General features: G+C 42.5%; 1 protein-coding gene across 1 annotated transcript; it reads left to right on the top strand.

Moving 5' to 3' along the window:
- Window positions 1–957: 957 nt before the first annotated feature.
- apcdd1l (adenomatosis polyposis coli down-regulated 1-like) lies at window positions 958–15,147 on the top strand. The gene is made up of 4 exons (XM_020096502.2): window positions 958–1,435; window positions 11,090–11,276; window positions 12,666–13,185; window positions 13,598–15,147. The coding sequence occupies exons 1-4, from the start codon at window positions 1,357–1,359 to the stop codon at window positions 14,360–14,362; spliced, it is 1,551 nt and encodes a 516-aa protein (XP_019952061.2). The 5' UTR covers window positions 958–1,356; the 3' UTR covers window positions 14,363–15,147.
- Window positions 15,148–18,114: the final 2,967 nt, after the last annotated feature.

The following is an 18,114-nucleotide window of genomic DNA, read 5'->3' as shown; positions in this document are numbered from 1 at the left end:
CTATTGGAATATTCTCACTGTCAGTTCAGAGAGGAGGGATAATTAAAGGGGAGAGTCACCAATTTAGCAGATCAAAGTCTGTTCACTGGGGAGGAAAAATGAACATGTGAAAAAAACATGAAGTTTGTTACCAAAACAGAAGAACAAGAGGCGAGAAGATTAAAAAACGTTTGAGTCACTCAAGGCCTGTTTTGTGTTTTTTGAATGAAATAAATTACAAATATTGTCTCTTTTGAATCTTTAATCACAAGGACCAATAATTACTAATAGATGCTTTCCTTGTATGTGGAGAAAGAAGCATTAAACAATAAAATTTTGCTCCATTTATGATGTAATTATGTCGTATTTTATTTCCACATGCTCTTTTTCTTATTTTATTGGTTTTGCTTATTGAATTAACTATGTATGTGTCCAGATTTGTGGCTTCACTTTGTAACTTTCAGAAATCCCAACCAGGATAGTGAAAAACAAACAACATGGCTGGATACAACTGAATCCGAGTGAAAAACGTGTTTAGTTTATTGGCTGAAGTGTTAATTCCTATTCACCGCTGGCCTTTTACACCTTACTCTAAAAGCTCCCCAGAGCTTTTACTTTAGGAAGTTGAAGCTTCCCTCCTCCACACACACACACACACACACACACACACACACACACACACACACACACACACACACACACACACACACACACACACACACACACACACTCACTTACTCTCCATCTCTGCCCTCCCTCCCTCCCTCCCTCCATCTCTCTCTCTCTCTCTCTCTTTCTCCTCCCTCAGCTCAAAACTTTAAGAGCCAGACAGGACGCACTTCACACACACACACAAAACACTCCCTCCCGCTTACAAGCACACACACACATTGGCTGCACATGCATCAAGTGGAACAGATCCACAGGGCTGCACAGTGGTGAACCAGCAGTGTGTGATAGAGAGAGAGAGAGAGAGAGAGAGAGGTGTGGGGGGGTGAAGAAAGAGAGAGAGAGAGAGAGCATGTACTCTCCCTCTCACCAACTGCAGGGAAGCACCAGAGTGGAGAAGTTCCATGAGGCGAGAGGTTCCATCTGAGGACTTTCTTCACAGATTGACCATGGAAGCCAATAAGTGGAGGTAGAAGAAGAGGTAGAATAAGAGAAGAAAAGGAAGAAGAGGAAAGAAAGAAGTCTGGCTGAAGAAGAGAGCAGAGTTTCATCTGAGGGATTACTGGACATTTTATATATGAGCTCCTGTCATGGTGATATCCTGCCTGATCGTCTCTCGCTGACAGGAGCCTTTCTGTTTCTTGGATTTCCCGGGGATCAAAGTTTGTTTTCAGAGCAGTGTGAGTGTGTGTGAGTGTGTGTGTGTGAATGAAGTGTGCGGAAGCAGGAAACATGTCAAGTGGACGTTTCAGTCACCTGTTGAGGGGAGCCTGGCTGCTGTGGCAAGGTGAGTGCAGCCACTGTCTGCAGGAAGGCAGTTTTAATTCAACTACTTGAATGAAATATTTGGTGAAGTGGTGCAGATTTAGTTTGATTGAAGTTGTATTTTAGATTTTTTTAAATGTTATCGTCTTAAGTTTAAAAAATGTGAAGACTACTGGTGTTCTGAGTTCGTCACATGTCCGAAAAATTACTATATTATCAACCGCCCCAACAAATTTGAAAACAAAAAGGAAATAGATTATGAAATTATGTTTAATGACATAAATAGAATAAAATTAAATACACCAAAAAAATCCTGAAAGCAAAAATGATGAAAAACCGTTTCAAGGTCACACTCCATATTTCAGTATTACATTGCTCACAGTCTTTTCACCTTTTCAGAAATGTTCAAACTCCACCAACTCATCTGATGCATTAAAGTAGTTTTTTCAGTGTAAGTAAATTTGCAGAGTGAATCTTTCCATTAGAATCTGATCTTTAAAGATTATAGCAGATTTGCCTCTGTCCTCCAAAGCCGCTCCAGAATGAAAACACTGAGATAAATGTTCTCTCATGTGAGAAATCAGCTGAACACTTTCAGGGGGCTTTTAGCTTCAGGAGCGCACGGGGGGGAGGACACGGAGACAAAAAGGAAGAGATTATAACAGACAGACTCATAATTATGAGGAAGTTGTTATGTAATTTGTCACAATTCAAACAATTTTGCAAAAGTTCAACATGTGGATCATCACTGTGAATAAATAAAAACACAACCTGTGCTGACGTTAGACTTATGAATGCCCGGTCTGTGTTCCCCCTCCGCTGCTGCGAGGGTCTTCAAAGCATCAGTGGTCAGTGGAGTCTTGAAAAGGAGCTCTGCCTTTAAACAATGGTTCCCTAGGAGCAGGGAAGCGTGGCCCTGGAACTAATGTTGCCATTATGATAATGGTTAGAATAACAGGAGACCGCCATTACTGACCCCACCTCAGGCTGCTGTGCAGAGCCGACTGTCCTGCAACCATGGCCTCGATCACAGATGCTCAGCTTTTTGGCCATCAGGGCTGGTTAGGGTGATGGGCGGCAGGAGACAGCAGCTCAAAACCAGCCTCCCGCACTCCAACTATCACTTATGAAGCTGGTATGATATCTGTGAAATGTTTTCCAGAGGCCCATTGATATCAAATTGAAATATTTTGTACCAAAGCATTTGTATTTAGATGAAGTTCGACAAGTGTAATTTCGTTTCTCTGCATGAGAAAAGCTTCCAGTCTGTCTTAAACATGGGGTAAGCAACAGTGGGGAATGACTGTTGTATGAACTCAAGACAAAAACTAATACACTCCTCCCGTCACTGCTCCTACAGAAGCTACACCCCTCACATCCGTGCACGCACAATTCCGAGGTGAACCACTGATCTCAAAAACATGGATTCAGCCACCACAGACATTAGCAGTGACCAAATGTGAGCTAAAGAAAATGAATGTTACCCTCCTGCCATTCCTCTTTCATCTCTTTCAACTCCTGCTCGTCGCTTCAATGTTGAAACGTTATTTGGTTTCCTTCTTTGGGTTAACTGTCATCTATGGTGCTATGATTGTGGGATTAACAGCCCGTGAGATATTGTGAGCATTTCCAGTAGTTGTCAAAAAGCTTGACAAAAAGTGTATCGCTTACCCCTCCTTTAAATCACACTGTGACATATTGACTCCATAATGATCACCCTTTGAACCCAAACTCTAAAGCTACAAACAGCTGCTCTTAAACCACTGTTTCCATTGTTCTAGATAAAAGTCTCAGATTTGCTGTTACAGAAGAGACTTTACAGTAAATGTTTGGATAAGGTCTGGTGGACAGAAGAATTTCCTCTTGCGGGTCAATAAAGATCTGAACTGAACTGGATGTGAATATTTCTTGATCCAACCCTTGATCATATTGATTTAAATTAAACTTTGGATGCTTCCTGTTTCGGCCCATAGCAGTCCACTTTAAACATGACACTCTCCAAGTATGTAAAACACACACCGACTGGATCTCCCAAAGATACACCTCCAGACCTGATCTTTTGGATTAAGGTGAAACCGATGTAATCGCAGCTCCAAAACATCAGCGGACCATCAACTTCTCTTGTCTGCTATCAACTTCTCGAACGCCACGGCTGTCCACCACAGAGAGACACCGCATTGCATGTCAGGTGCTCATAATGAGGGATCTCCTCTCCAAAACCAAACATCCATCAGTGCTTGATGAATATTTAGTGACAGAGAAAATTGTTTTGTTTGAGCTAGTAAAGCAGAGAGGGTGAAAAGATGAGAAACTGCTGTGAGTAGGTGGCGGCGGTGGTTTGATGTGGCAGCTGTTTTCTCCGTGGTGAGGGTGTGAAAAGTGACTGGTCGATCTGCATGATGCTGCCTCCTGAACAGGAGCCAGAGTTCCACTATAACCACAGTGGACCTGGCAGCGGCGTCCACTGGGCAAACCCCGGTAGATCCCTTCTCTAAATAAACGAGGCAGCTGGATTAACCAGCTTACACTGTGATGAAAAGACAACAGTAGACGTCCATGTGCTGCCCCAGGGACAGAGGGATACTCGTGGTCTGGGAGACACATTGGGGTTAAAGTCCAAAAAGGGAAGGCGGACTGAGGGTTAGAATAACACAACAGACCTCATGTTCTCTAAATCTCTAAATCAACCTGACCTTTGCCTGACTTTGGCGACAAGCGTGGAGGGAAGTGAGGGAAACAGAAGCAGGGCGCTGCAGCAGCAAGGCCAATAACCAACAAACATTTCTTCAGTGTTTCATCTGATGCTTATTTTATCAATGAATTGCTTGGTTTATGAAGTATCAAAGGAGAACAAAGTCACAGGTCTGAACTTTACGTCTATTTAACACTTGTTTTGTTCAACCAAAAGTAAAAAAACCACAAAAACATGTAGTTTACAGTGATAATACAAAGAAAAACAGGAATCAGAAACCAATCAGAAAATGTTTGACATTGTTTCACTATTTTTGCTTGAAAAATGACTTTTAACTATGATTGTTATAGTTGTTATATTATATATTATTATTAATATTATAATCAACTAGCTGATCATTTTGGCTCTTTAAACGTAAAGTAATTCTTTAAAGTAATCACATTACAAATTGCAAATTTGAGTAACTTGCTTACATTGATAAGTCCACCTGTGTTGTCACAAGGCATCATCAGCAATTGTGTTCATTTGTTGCCTCAAGATTCTATTAGATGAAAGATTTTGAGGGATTTCAGATCGTGTGTTGGATATGTGGTGAATCAAAGAGCTGTGATGAACAGAAAGAAATATTAACATCCTCTATGCACCAATGCCAGGCCCACAACCGTCTTTTTCATTTTGCCTCCATCATTTTGGTTTGTGTGTGTGTCCATGTGTCGTTTTTGGAAATTGTGCTGACAAGCTGTTGATGACAAGCCTCTTCATTGTTCATCATCTAATGCTGCATCCTGTTTGATTTGTAGATGTGGATCCTACATCCGCAGTGATTTTGGTCCAATATTCCTCACACAACCAGGCAGTCATGTTTTCACCAAAGCTCAAAATAGGCCGTCGGTCAACGTTTCTCACAGTAGCTCCTGTTTGGGACTGACTTCAGAGACTGTACCACACTTGTAAACTTTGGTGTTGGTCATTTGAAAATCTCAGAGTGTAGACGGACTTTTACTGAAAGTTTGTTTGAGGGTTGATATTAATTTCAGCAGCAGTGAGATATGTGATGAGGAGGTTTGTTCCTACCGAAAGCTCTGCGTACATTTGGTTGGTAAGTCTTCAGACGAGGTTAGGCTGCATGTAGTTATTAAATTAACACTGTTTCACTTTAAACTGACTGCTTGTGTTCTGTGTGGGAGACACAAGATGTGAAGAGTTGGCTAAAAGCACTTTTGATGGAGCAACAAGAAAAGTAACTGCCTTTGCTGTTGAAACCTTTTTTTAAATAAAAGATTTACATTTTCAGTTAGTCTCTCAGTGTGGTGCATAGAAATGATTTGTACAACTGCTTATGAATTAAAACCAAAAAGCGTTGTGCCTTGCTGTGATCAATAGCCATGTATTAATAACTGTGTGCATGCTTAACATGCAGGACTATGCTACACATGACATGTCTCCTGTGGGATGGTGGATAAAACAAAAACATGATCTTTTCATTTGGACTTTTTTCTAGACTTTGCTCTTCTTGCAACATGTAGAACAGTTTTTCTTCTTTTGGTCAGTGACAGTTATTCAAAAGTAAATGTGTTCACAAGATGAATGTAAAGATAATAATTCTTTGTTATTCACTGACCATAAATAAAGGAGACACTCCTTCACTCTGTGGGGTTACAACCCTAGAAGTATCTCTCTGATCACACTTATCCAGTATGTGGAGGAGCGCTCAGCGACCCAGAGCAGCTGTGAACTGTGAATAATGTCCAGCAGTCACCTGAATATGTGGAATCTCTGAGCTACTGTAGCATTTGATATTTCTGCTCACACACACACACACACTCGTGCACCTCACTAATCTTGTCCCTGCAGCACATGAAGATGGCTCGCCCTCCCTCCCACTCCCATCGTCCTGACAAACTTCATTCACCTCATCCACCACCAACACACACACACACACACACAGAGGAAAGAAAACAAAGATAGAAAAAAAAAAGAAATCTGAGATCCATCCAGGAGAAATGAGCCGTAAACGTCACAGCTTTTTCATCAGGGGAGGGGGATGTGTGCCAAGAGGGCACGGGCCCTTCAGGGACAGTTGGCTGGGTTTTGTCCTGTAGCACTGAGGCAAAGAGAGATGAGAGTGGCTGTACAGTTCACGGGGGGGGGGGACACAGCAGTCACACTGATAGAAATGGGCTAGGAACGAAGGAAACACACGAGGAATCAGTTAAAATACTGGAACATGAAGGACTTTGCCATCATTTCAGTTCACCAACAACATTTTCTCTGGGAGGGAATCGATTTTCTTTCACCTTCGCTGCCTCCACTTTGGCAGGTTTAGTGATTCTCCTGTTAAAAGTCTCAAAAGAAACAAGTATGAGAACTATGAATCAGACAAAGGCGTCTCTCTCTAATGAATGAGGCACTGGGTTGACTTAAATGTCAAGCACTTGCTTTCCATCTGCAAAGCTAGGCCTGAATCAAAAGTGCCTGCGTCTGGTTCTTGTTTTTACAGGATGGCTCAGAATAAAGAAGTGCATTAAACTGGTTTCTGACTTTGGCTCCGTGGATGAGACGCGAGAGAGAGGAGACCTGCGGCTGCCAAACCCTAATCACAAATGCAAACAAACAAACAGAGTGCAGCCTGGAGGTCCTTTATAAATGGTATCCCTTCTGCAGCCCTACTGTACATCAGTGTGTGTTTTTTGTGAGCGTGCGAGCATGCATTTGTTCTGTGTGTGGTAAACACAACGTTCACATGGAAGCTCATCGGCAGGTAGATTACTTTGGCCGGTCATCAGTGGGATGAGGCGATGGTGGCCGGCTGCTGCAGAGTCAGTGGTGATGACAGACTGACCGTCCAGACCACACGCAGGCCACAGGCAGCTGCACTGACCTCTTGTGGGGGAACTGTGACGCTGCGGGGTGAATGTTGTGTTGTCTGTAGTTCATGTACTGGTGTTGTTCAGCTGTTTCAGATTAGTTTGCCTGCTCCGATAGACCTGGTCTTCATGAGGAAAATGTAGTCTCTCTATGTGTGTTGTTATATCCAATCGACATGTGCAAAAAAATCTGAATCAGCTCTTTTGGCCAAGTAAGTGGAATTTGACTCAAGCTCAGCATTACTCTCAATGTACTTACATCGTAAATGAACATACAATGAACATCAACCTCAGAAAAGTGCAAAAAATAAACAATATATATAAATTATTTCTTTATTCGACTGTTTCTCAACTACCAGGATTTTTAACATTAATGTTTTGTTTGACTAACTGTCCCAAACCCAAAGATGATCAGTCACGTAAGATGAGTAAAAAACTGGAAGCCTGATATTTCAGAAGCTGTGACAGTATTCAGCAATTTAGTCTGAAGAAAAACAATTATTCTACTATGATATTAAATTGGTGATTGATTTTCAGATGATTGAGGAATCAAATAATTGCTGAGTTACAAGGCAGGAGACTTTCTGCTGAAATGTCATGTCCTGATGTTCTTTCACGTGATGAATCAATTCATGAGTTAAATTCACCTTGAGGGAGAAATGATTAATTATTGTTTCACCCGGGGTGTGTTTACTGTCTCTGTCTTTATCTATTAATTGTGAACTTGTGTGAATGCTGTAGTTGGCCCATAGCCTACTGCTCTTGAATGAGCTTTCACACTCAACACCTTGGAATTACAGCAAAAAGCATTTCATCATAATATTTTCTCTGTGAACCTTCATTCTACACTTTCATATAATATGTCATAAAGTATAAGGTCACAGTTCTCATAAAAATGGTATTATGCTGTCACAGGAAGGTGTGGGCTGCATCAGTGGGAAGTTTGACGGTCTGAAGCGAAAAAAAAATAAATCAGTGGGGACGTTTTAGGGTAAAACTAATGATATTTGACTTCCTATAGGAAGTGAATCAACTGAAATAGTCCCCCAACTCCACCAAATTGCGACGGGGGTTGGTTATTATCATATGTATTACAACGTCACCTCACTTGCGGTTGGACCAGGCCCTTTCATAGAAGAATACTTTAAACCCCACAATGAGCAATTTTGTTTTACTAAGCTCTGCTTTTATGAGAACTCTTTTAGTAAATGCAACCATATGCCCAACTGGAATGAGATCCAAGGGAGCGAGAGGGGCTGAATGACAAGTGACCTTAAGAATCACTCTATAGAAATACTTTGGCAAAAACAGAAACTCAAATTGAGCAGCCCAAGTGACTCCACATCACATGCTGTGACTCTTGCCCCTCTGTTCAGTCACTGTAACCACTATAGGCAACATGTTGCATGCAGCAGCAACAAAGACGGGGTAACACAAAACAGACCAATAGAGTGACTTGTAAGGAGCCTTGGGAATGAACTAATCCTGATTAGTATTTCTGCTCCGAGGTCTCCTGTGGGAGCGCAGCTGGGTCCAACTGACCGGGTTCCCTCGCCAGCTGCAGTGACATGGAGCGTAAACAAACACGTCACATGCGTGGGGGAAATTGCAAACATGCACTTCAGTGTTCCCGACAGGAAAGAGAAGCATTAATCATACCATCAAACAGACAGACAGAGGAGAAACGGGCTTCCATCTTAAATTTGTAACTGTGTGTGTGTGCATCTTTATTAGGACTGTCCTAATCATAGGCCTTAGCGAGTGAGTGTGGGAGTTGGGTAAGTGGGAAGAGAATGCATTATATCGATGAGTGACCTCACTAATATATAAGTGCAAGGTTGTTTGTGTGTGTGTGTGTGTGTGTGTGTGTGTGTGTGTGTGTGTGTGTGTGTGTGTGTGTGTCAGGTGGAAGGATGCTTGGAAATGACTGCACTCTGCACACACGTCTGTGGTTGTGGTCAGCGAGTGGGAAGCATTCCAAGACTGAGGGGGAATAAAACACATCCTGCCTCTGTCACTAACAGGGTTAATAAACGCCTGTTCAGCCCTTAGCAGAAAAATGGCAGCGTCAAACACTTTCTATTCAAAGCACTTTTTCCTTCGGCTCCATCTGCTTAGTAAAAAGGGGAAGACACCAATCTGCTGAGCTGGCTCCTCCACAGCTCAGTCCCAGCTCAACTGGAGGCTCGACAGGTGATCTGCTCCCTGTGTGCATCTTAAGTGAAGGGGGGGGCTGTATTACCTCCATACAGCTGTCTCTCTGTCCCGGGAGAGCTGAGAAAGTGATTTGAAGAATGTGAGAGCTTTGGGGACACAAGGGAGCAAAAGGGGGAAAAGGAAAACAATTACAATTATTTTCATTACAGAATAATCTGCTGAATTTGTCTTTATTAATCGATAGTTACCTCGGTCAGGGAGGTTATTGTTTCACCATTGTCCATAGGTTTGTTGCAGGATTATGCAAAAACCTACTGAACAGATCTCCACAAAACTTGGTGGAAGGATGAGACATGGGCCACGAAATAAACCATTACATTTGGGTGGAGATCGAGACAAAGGGGCAGATGCAGGACTCTTTTTCATCAGTGCAAGATAAGGCCTTTCTGGGGACATTTTCATCGATTTCCCAAAGAATAAATATCTTGGTGTGGATCCAAATAAAAATCCAGACCTAGCAGATTTAAATGTGGTTGCATTAGGGGACTGTTGGACCCTCGCATAGTTATTTACTCTCCTGAGAGCTGTTCTAGTTTTGTTTTGGAAAATGTGATAAAAAAAAAAAAAAGCCTTTACAATGTCTCAGTGTCCAAAGTGACAAACCAGAGATCGATTTTTGCTTGAAAATTTAAATAATTGATCAATTCTCCACATACAAATAATACGTCATAAGGTGAAATTTTAGGAAAACTTATCTCGAAGAGTTGAATGAAAAATGATAGACTTCATATTTGTCTGTTAAATATACAGATAAGTATAAGTCTAGGTCATAAGATGGTTTGGTTAGCTTAACTTAGCGTAAAGGCTGGAAAAAGCTAAGGTTCGCCTGCATGGCTTTGTTTAAGCTAAGCTCACTGTGGTGTTCAATAAATTCAAAATATGAAGTGGAAAGTGATAATTCACCATGAAGAGGAGAGAAGAAAAAAACCGGTGAAAAAGTCAAAGAGAAAACAGGAGACGTCGGCGTCTCTGAGAACTCGTCCCTTTTGCTTTTTGACGTTCGCTTTGGGAGAATGAAACTGAAGCAGTAACTTTTAACACACATGCGTGGCTCACACAGACCCCAGCATGTTACCTCACGTTGCAGCAATAAACTCAATCAGACAATCTTCAAGTCTTTTCCCCTGAAACCAGATCAGAGTGCTCGGCCTCGCTGATGTCGACAGCGCACACCTCTCCGTTTAGCAACAAGTGCACAGAGCACGAAGTGCAGTCACGCAGACACTCTCCAGATGTGTGCGTCAGATCAATAAGTGTTATGGAGTGAATCAGGCTTTCATTCGGATTAACTTTACTGTCATTGTTTGGGAAAACTCAGGCGAGAACATTCATCACCTTAAGTGTTTCGTGAGTCATAATATCGACAGATGTGTTTTGCTTGGCTGGATGCTGCTGTCAGTGACGCATCGTTTGATTCCTCTCGATGATAGAAATGCATATTTCCTGTACAAAGACAATACGCTCATGCACAATCAACTACACACGCACACGCACACCTCCTGCCTCCAAGCAAACACAATAACAAGGGCTGTGTGTTGCAGCTGCAGGCAGATTTAAGTGACAAGCCAAACCTGTCTGCACTGTGGCCAGCGTCCTGATTCACAGCTATGTATGGTTCCTATAGTGCAGACTCATTACATGGAAAATGCACCAAAATTACAGCCTGCACTCGACCAGAATCATGTTTAGATGTAACAGAAAGAAGATGTGAACGTCCCCCCCTCCGGCTGTCACTCGCTCCCCTCCTCCTCTGATGAAGGAGGCTGATAACCATTTCGGATGTAAATAGTTTTGGTTTCCCTGTTTCCCCACATCCACATGACCGAATCAGCCTGGAAATCTAAATGAAGCCTCAGTGATTATTTACTCGGCTGTTTTTTGACTTCTCCTTCCTCTGTAGTTGTTTTTGTGGCGGGGACCGGGAGTAAACTATGGGAGGTGCCTTCAGCCTCCTTCACCTCCTCCTCCTCCAACCTCAGTGAAGGCCTGCAGTGGCTGCCCCACTGTCAGTACCGCCACCCACAGGAGAGAGTGAGAATCACAGCAGACGTCCCCCCAAGACTGGATGGCACATGGGTGTCAACAAGGTAAAGCCATAACAATGATTTACTTCTACATTATAAGAGCAAGTCAACAATTTAATATCTTTTCTATCAGATACACAACCATTAAAGTCAGAAGCTGATTAGATGAGTGAAGAATGCTTCTGTATAAACTATGAGGGGTTGCTTGTTCTATAAAAACTGGAAATTGAAAATGGAATCGGATGCTATGACCTTCACACTTTCCAGATGTCAGACCAAACGGGAGATTTTGGATGAATGTGTGAGACGTGAGTTATGGGGAAAATATTTTTTGGAAAAGTAACGTTCATTCCTACAGTTCCAGAGATCCAGAGAGTCAAGGCCAGAGGAGCCCTGAAGCTCAACATTTGTTTAACCTCATATTTTCAAATTCAGTGTCTCTTGTAACTTTTAAAACTTGAGTATTTTTTTGCATAAAAGTCATAATTCACCAGGATTTAAATGGAGGCAGATTCAACGAGAGCTTTTGACTTGGACTTGAGTCAGGTTTAATGTAAGTAACAGAAACAAGGACATGACTGTTGACTTCCTTGAGGGTTAGACTTGACTTGAGATTGGAGTCATGTGTTTTCATGTAGTTTTGAGCTGCTATTGAACGGATTCAGTTTCAGTTACAAACACTATTTTAAAGATTTTGATTAAAACTGAGCAGCTGCCACAGGTGGTTTACGTCAGATCGCTAAAATATGTCTCTGTGGCCAAGTAAAGCCCGGTCCCAGGCTGACATGTGCTGGGTGATGCTGGTTTGATATGAAGGTGCTTTGATAAATGTTTGGATGGCACAGGCAGCATGTGTCTCCAAACATGTTGGACAAAGTTTTATCTTGTTTCAGAGAGTTTTGTTTAGATGGGCTGCAATGATTTTCATTATTCAAGGTGATCATGATGGAACAACTGTTTAATCCATTCCACTATAATTACTAATGGTTAAATATTATGTTGGCAGATGCCCAATAGTTTCAAACTCGAAATTTCACATTTAAGAAGCTGGATTTTGTTACTCAAAGTAGTTTCCAGTTAATTTTCAGATTTTTGACTCATTGACTAATCATTGTGTTGGTTCAGCTACAAAGGATCTGGGATGCTGGTCTTTCCAGGCCAAGGCCACATCCTTCCACCAGATTTGGTGGAAATCAGTCAGGTCGAAATTGTGTAATCACAAATGAACCAACAAGCAAATCAACAAACACACATGGATTAAAGGAATATCTGTGCTCTTCAGTCCAGACTCCTCACAACTGTATTAGCTTCTCTTTACCGAGGAGTTCTTTCTAGTCTTTGATAAAAGTTGTTATCAGCAGTTTTGTTCGTAGCTCAAGAAAGGAAAATATTATTTATTAACCTTTAGCACCTCGAGGACTTCTAGTGATCATCCTCTCCCCCTGTGTCCAGATGTGAGGTTCGGCCCGGTCCAGAGTTCCTCACCCGCTCCTACACCTTTCACCCCAGCCGTCACTTCCAAGCCCTGCAGCACTACTACACCGACAGCAGCTGCGAGGACCCAGCCTACTCCCTGATGATCTGGGGGAAGCTTCGTGTGCGCCAGGCCTCCTGGATCACCCGCGGAGGCACCGAAGCTGAACACCACCTGAGCAAGGTGGCTATCGTGGTCCACAGCCAGGCAGCCAGGCAGAGGCTGGCCTCCAGGCTGCCTGCGGCCTGTGTTGGTCTGACCCTGAGTCGAGTGGTACCAGGGAAGCTGTATGAACTGTACAACACCCGGGCAGGGAGGGGGTGTCTGGCAGCGCTGGGTTTCTCCATGATGGAGATGGGTCTGATTCGGGTGGAGACGCAGCATCACAGCCACGGAGGGAAGATCCAGGAGCTGTTTTTAGGAGACATCCACACTGACTGGACTCAGAGAACTCAATATAGACCCACAGGGTACCAGCAGCCGCTGCAGAACGCCATGGTGAGACATTACAATGTATTTTTGTTTTCTGTTTATTATCTACTAATGTAAGATGTTCTGAATACAAGGGCAAGAAAGGACATAAGCCTACGAATAAACCAAAAACATTTTCAGAGACAGAACTAATCCTCTGGGCCCTTTCCACCTTATATACATTCTTGCTGATACATTTTCTATCATTATTAATTGATGAATTGTTTGATTTCAGGTTAAATTGATAAATAAGGATATTTTGGGGTGTTTTGCATAAAACTAATATGTCATTTAGAAACGTTCCCTTGAGGTTTAATGTATCATATTATCCTGATGCATTTGAAATGTGATGATGAAATGATTATTAATACTAATATTGATATAAAATATACAATGATAATGAAAACACTCCGTCTCATCTCTCCCTCCCTTTTCACAGCATCACATCCACCCCTGCCCCACGTGTGCTCTGGTGTACCGCTCCTCAGAGCAGCGCCCCCCAGTGTTGCCCCGCAGCCCTGCAGCCCCTCTCTCTCTGGCTGGCCGTTGGGTCAGCCAGCACTGTGAGACCCGTCCCACCGTCCTCTTCCTCACTCGTGACTTCACCTTTGACCCTGACCAGCACGCATGGGAGGGCCTCTACCATCACTACTCAGACCCGGCCTGCTCACAGCCCACGTTCACCCTGAGAGCTTCTGGCCACTACGCTCAGGGAAACCCCTCGACCAAGATCTCAGGAGCCACAGAGTTGGTCTTCAAGGTCACCCAGGTGAGAGTCACGGCCATGGAGGAGCCTTCAGCCAAGCTGCTGAACGGGACCAGGCCAGGAAAGTGTGGTCGTGCCGGACGCTGGGAGGTCGGAGTGGAGCAGGACTTGACCCCCACTGACGGGTGCACGGTACTGGGCATAAAGCTGCCGCACAAGGAGTACGAGCTCTTCAAGTCTGAGGTGGACCACAGGAAACATCCCCTGCTGTTCATCGGAGAGAGGCCCACTGATGGATCCAATCCCGACCGACCTCAGCGGAGACCCACTTCCTTTCAAGCTCCCATGGTGCCTTGCAGTGGAGGGGAAACACAGCGCTCTCATCGCTTTGGATCAGGATTTAACAGCAAGCAAGTCCAGTTAACAGCCAACGGGACGGAGAGACTGGCACAGCTGATGTTACTGCTGTTTGCATCTTTGCTGTGCAGCTTGTTCTAGAGACTAATTCAACCTGTTTCGCAGCTAAAGTCATTAACAGACATTTTCTGGAAGCTCTCTCTCCCTCCTCCTCATGATGAAGACCACATGTGTGATGGTGAAGAAAAATGGAGACATTCAAGAGAGCTCTGTCATTTTTAATATGTGGCTTTCAGATGCTGCCTGTAGGTTCACTTTAATGACTCTTTACTTCAGCTGCATTTCTACCTAAAACTAATTTGTATATAAACTTTCAACATATATACAGCTGGCATAATTTCAACATGTAAAAATACATTTATATACTTTTAAACCATGTTCCTTGAGTATAATGATCAAAAAGCTGTTCTCACGTCACAGATCAATTCATTAGTTTTTTACGTTAATCCTGTTTTCCTGTAATAACATAACAACGATGAAACAGGGATCAGTTTTTTCCACTTGGGATGAAGGCTGGACATTCCAGTGGACATTTTTACCATGATGCAGTTTGACTAATGCACTTTGTACATATCTTTTTTTTATATAAACATACTGGAAATAAAAGAGGTAGACGTAGAAAATGTCTGCACTCTAACATCTTCATCGGTCTGATCCCACTGTGGTGTGAAATGTTGCCTTAACTTTTTCCCTAAGAGCACATTAGTCTGCTCCTCTATCAACAGCCAAGATAAATCAGAAAATATTTATTTTAACCATCTATAATGTACTTTTTGATAAAAGATGTGGGTCTAATATTTTAGTTAGTTTCACCATTTAAGAAGTGATTCTTTTCTATGTGTATTAAAAAATACTTTTCATAATAACTTGTTGTTGAACTAGTCTTTTAAACAAGTCTCGTCTGAGAGCAGCTAGTGTGGCAAGTTTAGCCTTGATAGCTTTTCTGTAGGGGCTTGACCTTTGTGTTACAATCAGCATGCTAACACAGTGACAATGTTTACATTTATATATACATATATATTAAATCTTCCCACGAGTGAAGCCAAATAATCAGCTGCAGTATGAGTAATAATCCATGCTCCCCATGTTAGCAGATGGGACATGAACCAAACTAATTGTCAGCTGATTGGTCGAGCAGTTGTTTCTGCAGAACCGCAATACCACCACTCCACACCGCGATCACTACGGCTCAGACGCAGGCTCCAAATTGTAACGTGACAAGTGCAAGATGGTGGCACCATTAGGGCATGGTCCCAATATCACAGGTCAAAGTTCACCAAAGACAAACTCCACGCAGAGCCGTGCTGTGATTTGCTTCATCACAGGAAGCAAATGTTTTATTCGCTTCCCCGCTCGCACAGATTAGAAGTGAATGGGAGGTATAGATTCTGGATGTTTTAACTTCATTTTTGTGCAATGAAATGGAGACACTTTTATCCCAGTCTATGAGACAGAAAAACTTACAATTATTCTGACTTAGTAATGTCTTTTTGTACTATGACATGCTAAAATCTCAGCTATGAAAAAGGCCTATTCCTCCTGAGGGGGACATGTGAGTCTGTAGCAAATTTCACGGTGATCCATCCAACAGTTGTTCAAATATGCCAAACCACAAATATTAACCTTACGGTCATGCTAAAAGAAAAATCAGAGGCTCACACTTGTCAGTGGGATTCATCATCAGGATAACCATGAATGTGTGTACAACATTTCATGGTCACTGAGTCATTGTTGAGATTTCTCAGTCTGGACAAAGTGGTGGAGGGAACAACCGAGACAAGCAGACATGAGAGTTTATTTGTGGTGTGTCCCAAAGCTGCAGTTTTACTTTTTCAAAAAGCAAACAGAAGATTGGGGCTTTCGGATCAGCAGGATTTTGTCGTCTCTCTGGTGTTCATATGATTCAAAGCCCAGATAGAAGGTGAGTGCGCGGCCATTTTATCTGCCAAATAACTGTCACAAGGCTCACACATTACACACGATATTCCAACTGCTGGAACCACACAGAAGGATATCAGATTGGATGCACACAGTATCATGAGAGTGCACAGCCGCCGGCCCACAAAATAGATTTTGCAGTTGCTCTGACAGTTAATGAGCCGAGAGAAGCAGCAGTTAGGAGGCAACAGAGGAATATATATATATATATATATATATATATGTATAAATCCAGATTGTCTGTGTTATGACTGAATCAAGCGAAGCGTCATGCTCCACCGAGATATCTTCCATTTGTAAAATCCTTACACCTGCTTCTACAAAATGACTGCAGGCATTTCAGTTCAACTCAGTTTCCAGCTTTGATGCATGGAGAAGAATTCTGGTAAAATGATTATAAACTGACAGGTTAATTGGAAGAAGCAGAAAACACACTAATTAAGACTCCTTAATAGAGGCTACATTAAATATAAATATGTTACGTTGAATTTCCTTATGTTATGTTGCATTATTTTTATGTCACACTATGTTGCGTTGCGTCAGTTATATTATATTATGTTTCGCAATATTCCCCACGAGTGAAGTAAAAGTATAAAATCAGAAATGCAAGGATTCATTCATTAGAATGTCTGTACCCTAACCCCCCTGCAGTGAGCTTAACTGGAAAAACAAGTTTAAATAAACATGATCAAGTCCAAAATCCATGCTTCTTTTAGCTCTGTTGATAAGATTATCTTCTATCAACTTAAAAGGTCTCCACTATGCTCATCAGCTGACGTAGCTGCTAACAAGCTAATTCACTGAGGCAAGACTTGAAGGCTTTTTTCAGAATGAAAAGCAGTCAAGGCAACAAGAGGAGATGGAGATGGTGACCCTGCTTTGCCTTTAGAATCAACCTGATTCATCTTAAAGCCACAATTCATTCATTTCTGAAGCATGTGTATGAAGCATAACATGAAAGTAACATCTTAGCTTCATTTTACCCTGAAATGACTTGAAATGGTGCAATCATCAGGTGAAAACCTAAAGACCTCTGGACTTTGCAAACAGTTCAGTCTTGTAGCTTTATCTCTGAAAACAGATGCATGAGTGCCGCAGCCCAAAATGGAGCACAGACAGCAGTGAGGGCTTTCTGCCATGAGAGCAAAACAAAAGCTAAAAGACACTGAAAAGCTCAGTTGCTGCAGAGTGGAATGATACATGGGGCTGTCACGTCATTCACTTACAAGTAGTCATTAAGACAAAATGATTGATTAGAGCTACATCAGGATTACATTACACTATTCTGCCTTGGTGGGTTTTATCTGTCATACATCTTTAAAATGAGGCAGAATGAATGAGAACGGAGGGAGGTGGTTTTCAAAAACAATCTAAATACACTATGAAGGAAGGTAAAATGATGTTAGTTGGCCCTTTGGTGTTGAACTGGAGGGGACAAAGAAAGAAAGAAAAAAGAAAGCAGGAGGTAGTCTGTTCCAGAGGCTACATACTGTTCCTATTAACTCCTGCGAGAATGGTGATGGCAGCTGCTCGCCCCATGAGGTCATCCTCCAGGCTTGGATGGAGTATATAGGTCTGTAACCCCCACAAGCCAACACACAAAAAAGGAACAGACACTGATTGAAAGAAAAACTGAGGGTGGATGAATGGCATTTCTCCGCACAATAATGTGAGCAATATGAAGTTGGGCCGACTCCGAACCTGGATAAATCTTTGTTGAAACCAGTGAATCCAGTGGTAACTGCATAGAGATGGCTGGATGGTGATGATAACTGAGAGCAGGGCTGGGGGGGCAGCACAGTTTTTCATCGTCTGTTCGTGGTTTCTGTTGTGCGCCATAAAGTAGACTGTGAGGGCGGAGAGGAGCGCAGGGCCAACCTGTTAGTAATCAGGCC

Source organism: Paralichthys olivaceus, chromosome 2 (genome assembly GCF_024713975.1).
Source record: "Paralichthys olivaceus isolate ysfri-2021 chromosome 2, ASM2471397v2, whole genome shotgun sequence".
NCBI lineage: Eukaryota > Metazoa > Chordata > Actinopteri > Pleuronectiformes > Paralichthyidae > Paralichthys > Paralichthys olivaceus.
Note: the sequence above shows the minus strand (reverse complement) of the source record. Positions and strands in the feature narration are given on the sequence as shown.

Bases quoted from the DNA above. Each gene is read 5' to 3' on its own strand.
- apcdd1l (XM_020096502.2), top strand. From the start codon at position 1,357: ATGAAGTGTGCGGAAGCAGGAAACATGTCAAGTGGACGTTTCAGTCAC. The intron at 1,436-11,089 runs GTGAGTGCAGCC...CTTCCTCTGTAG, and splicing joins AGCCTGGCTGCTGTGGCAAG to TTGTTTTTGTGGCGGGGACC. The intron at 11,277-12,665 runs GTAAAGCCATAA...CCCTGTGTCCAG, and splicing joins GGCACATGGGTGTCAACAAG to ATGTGAGGTTCGGCCCGGTC.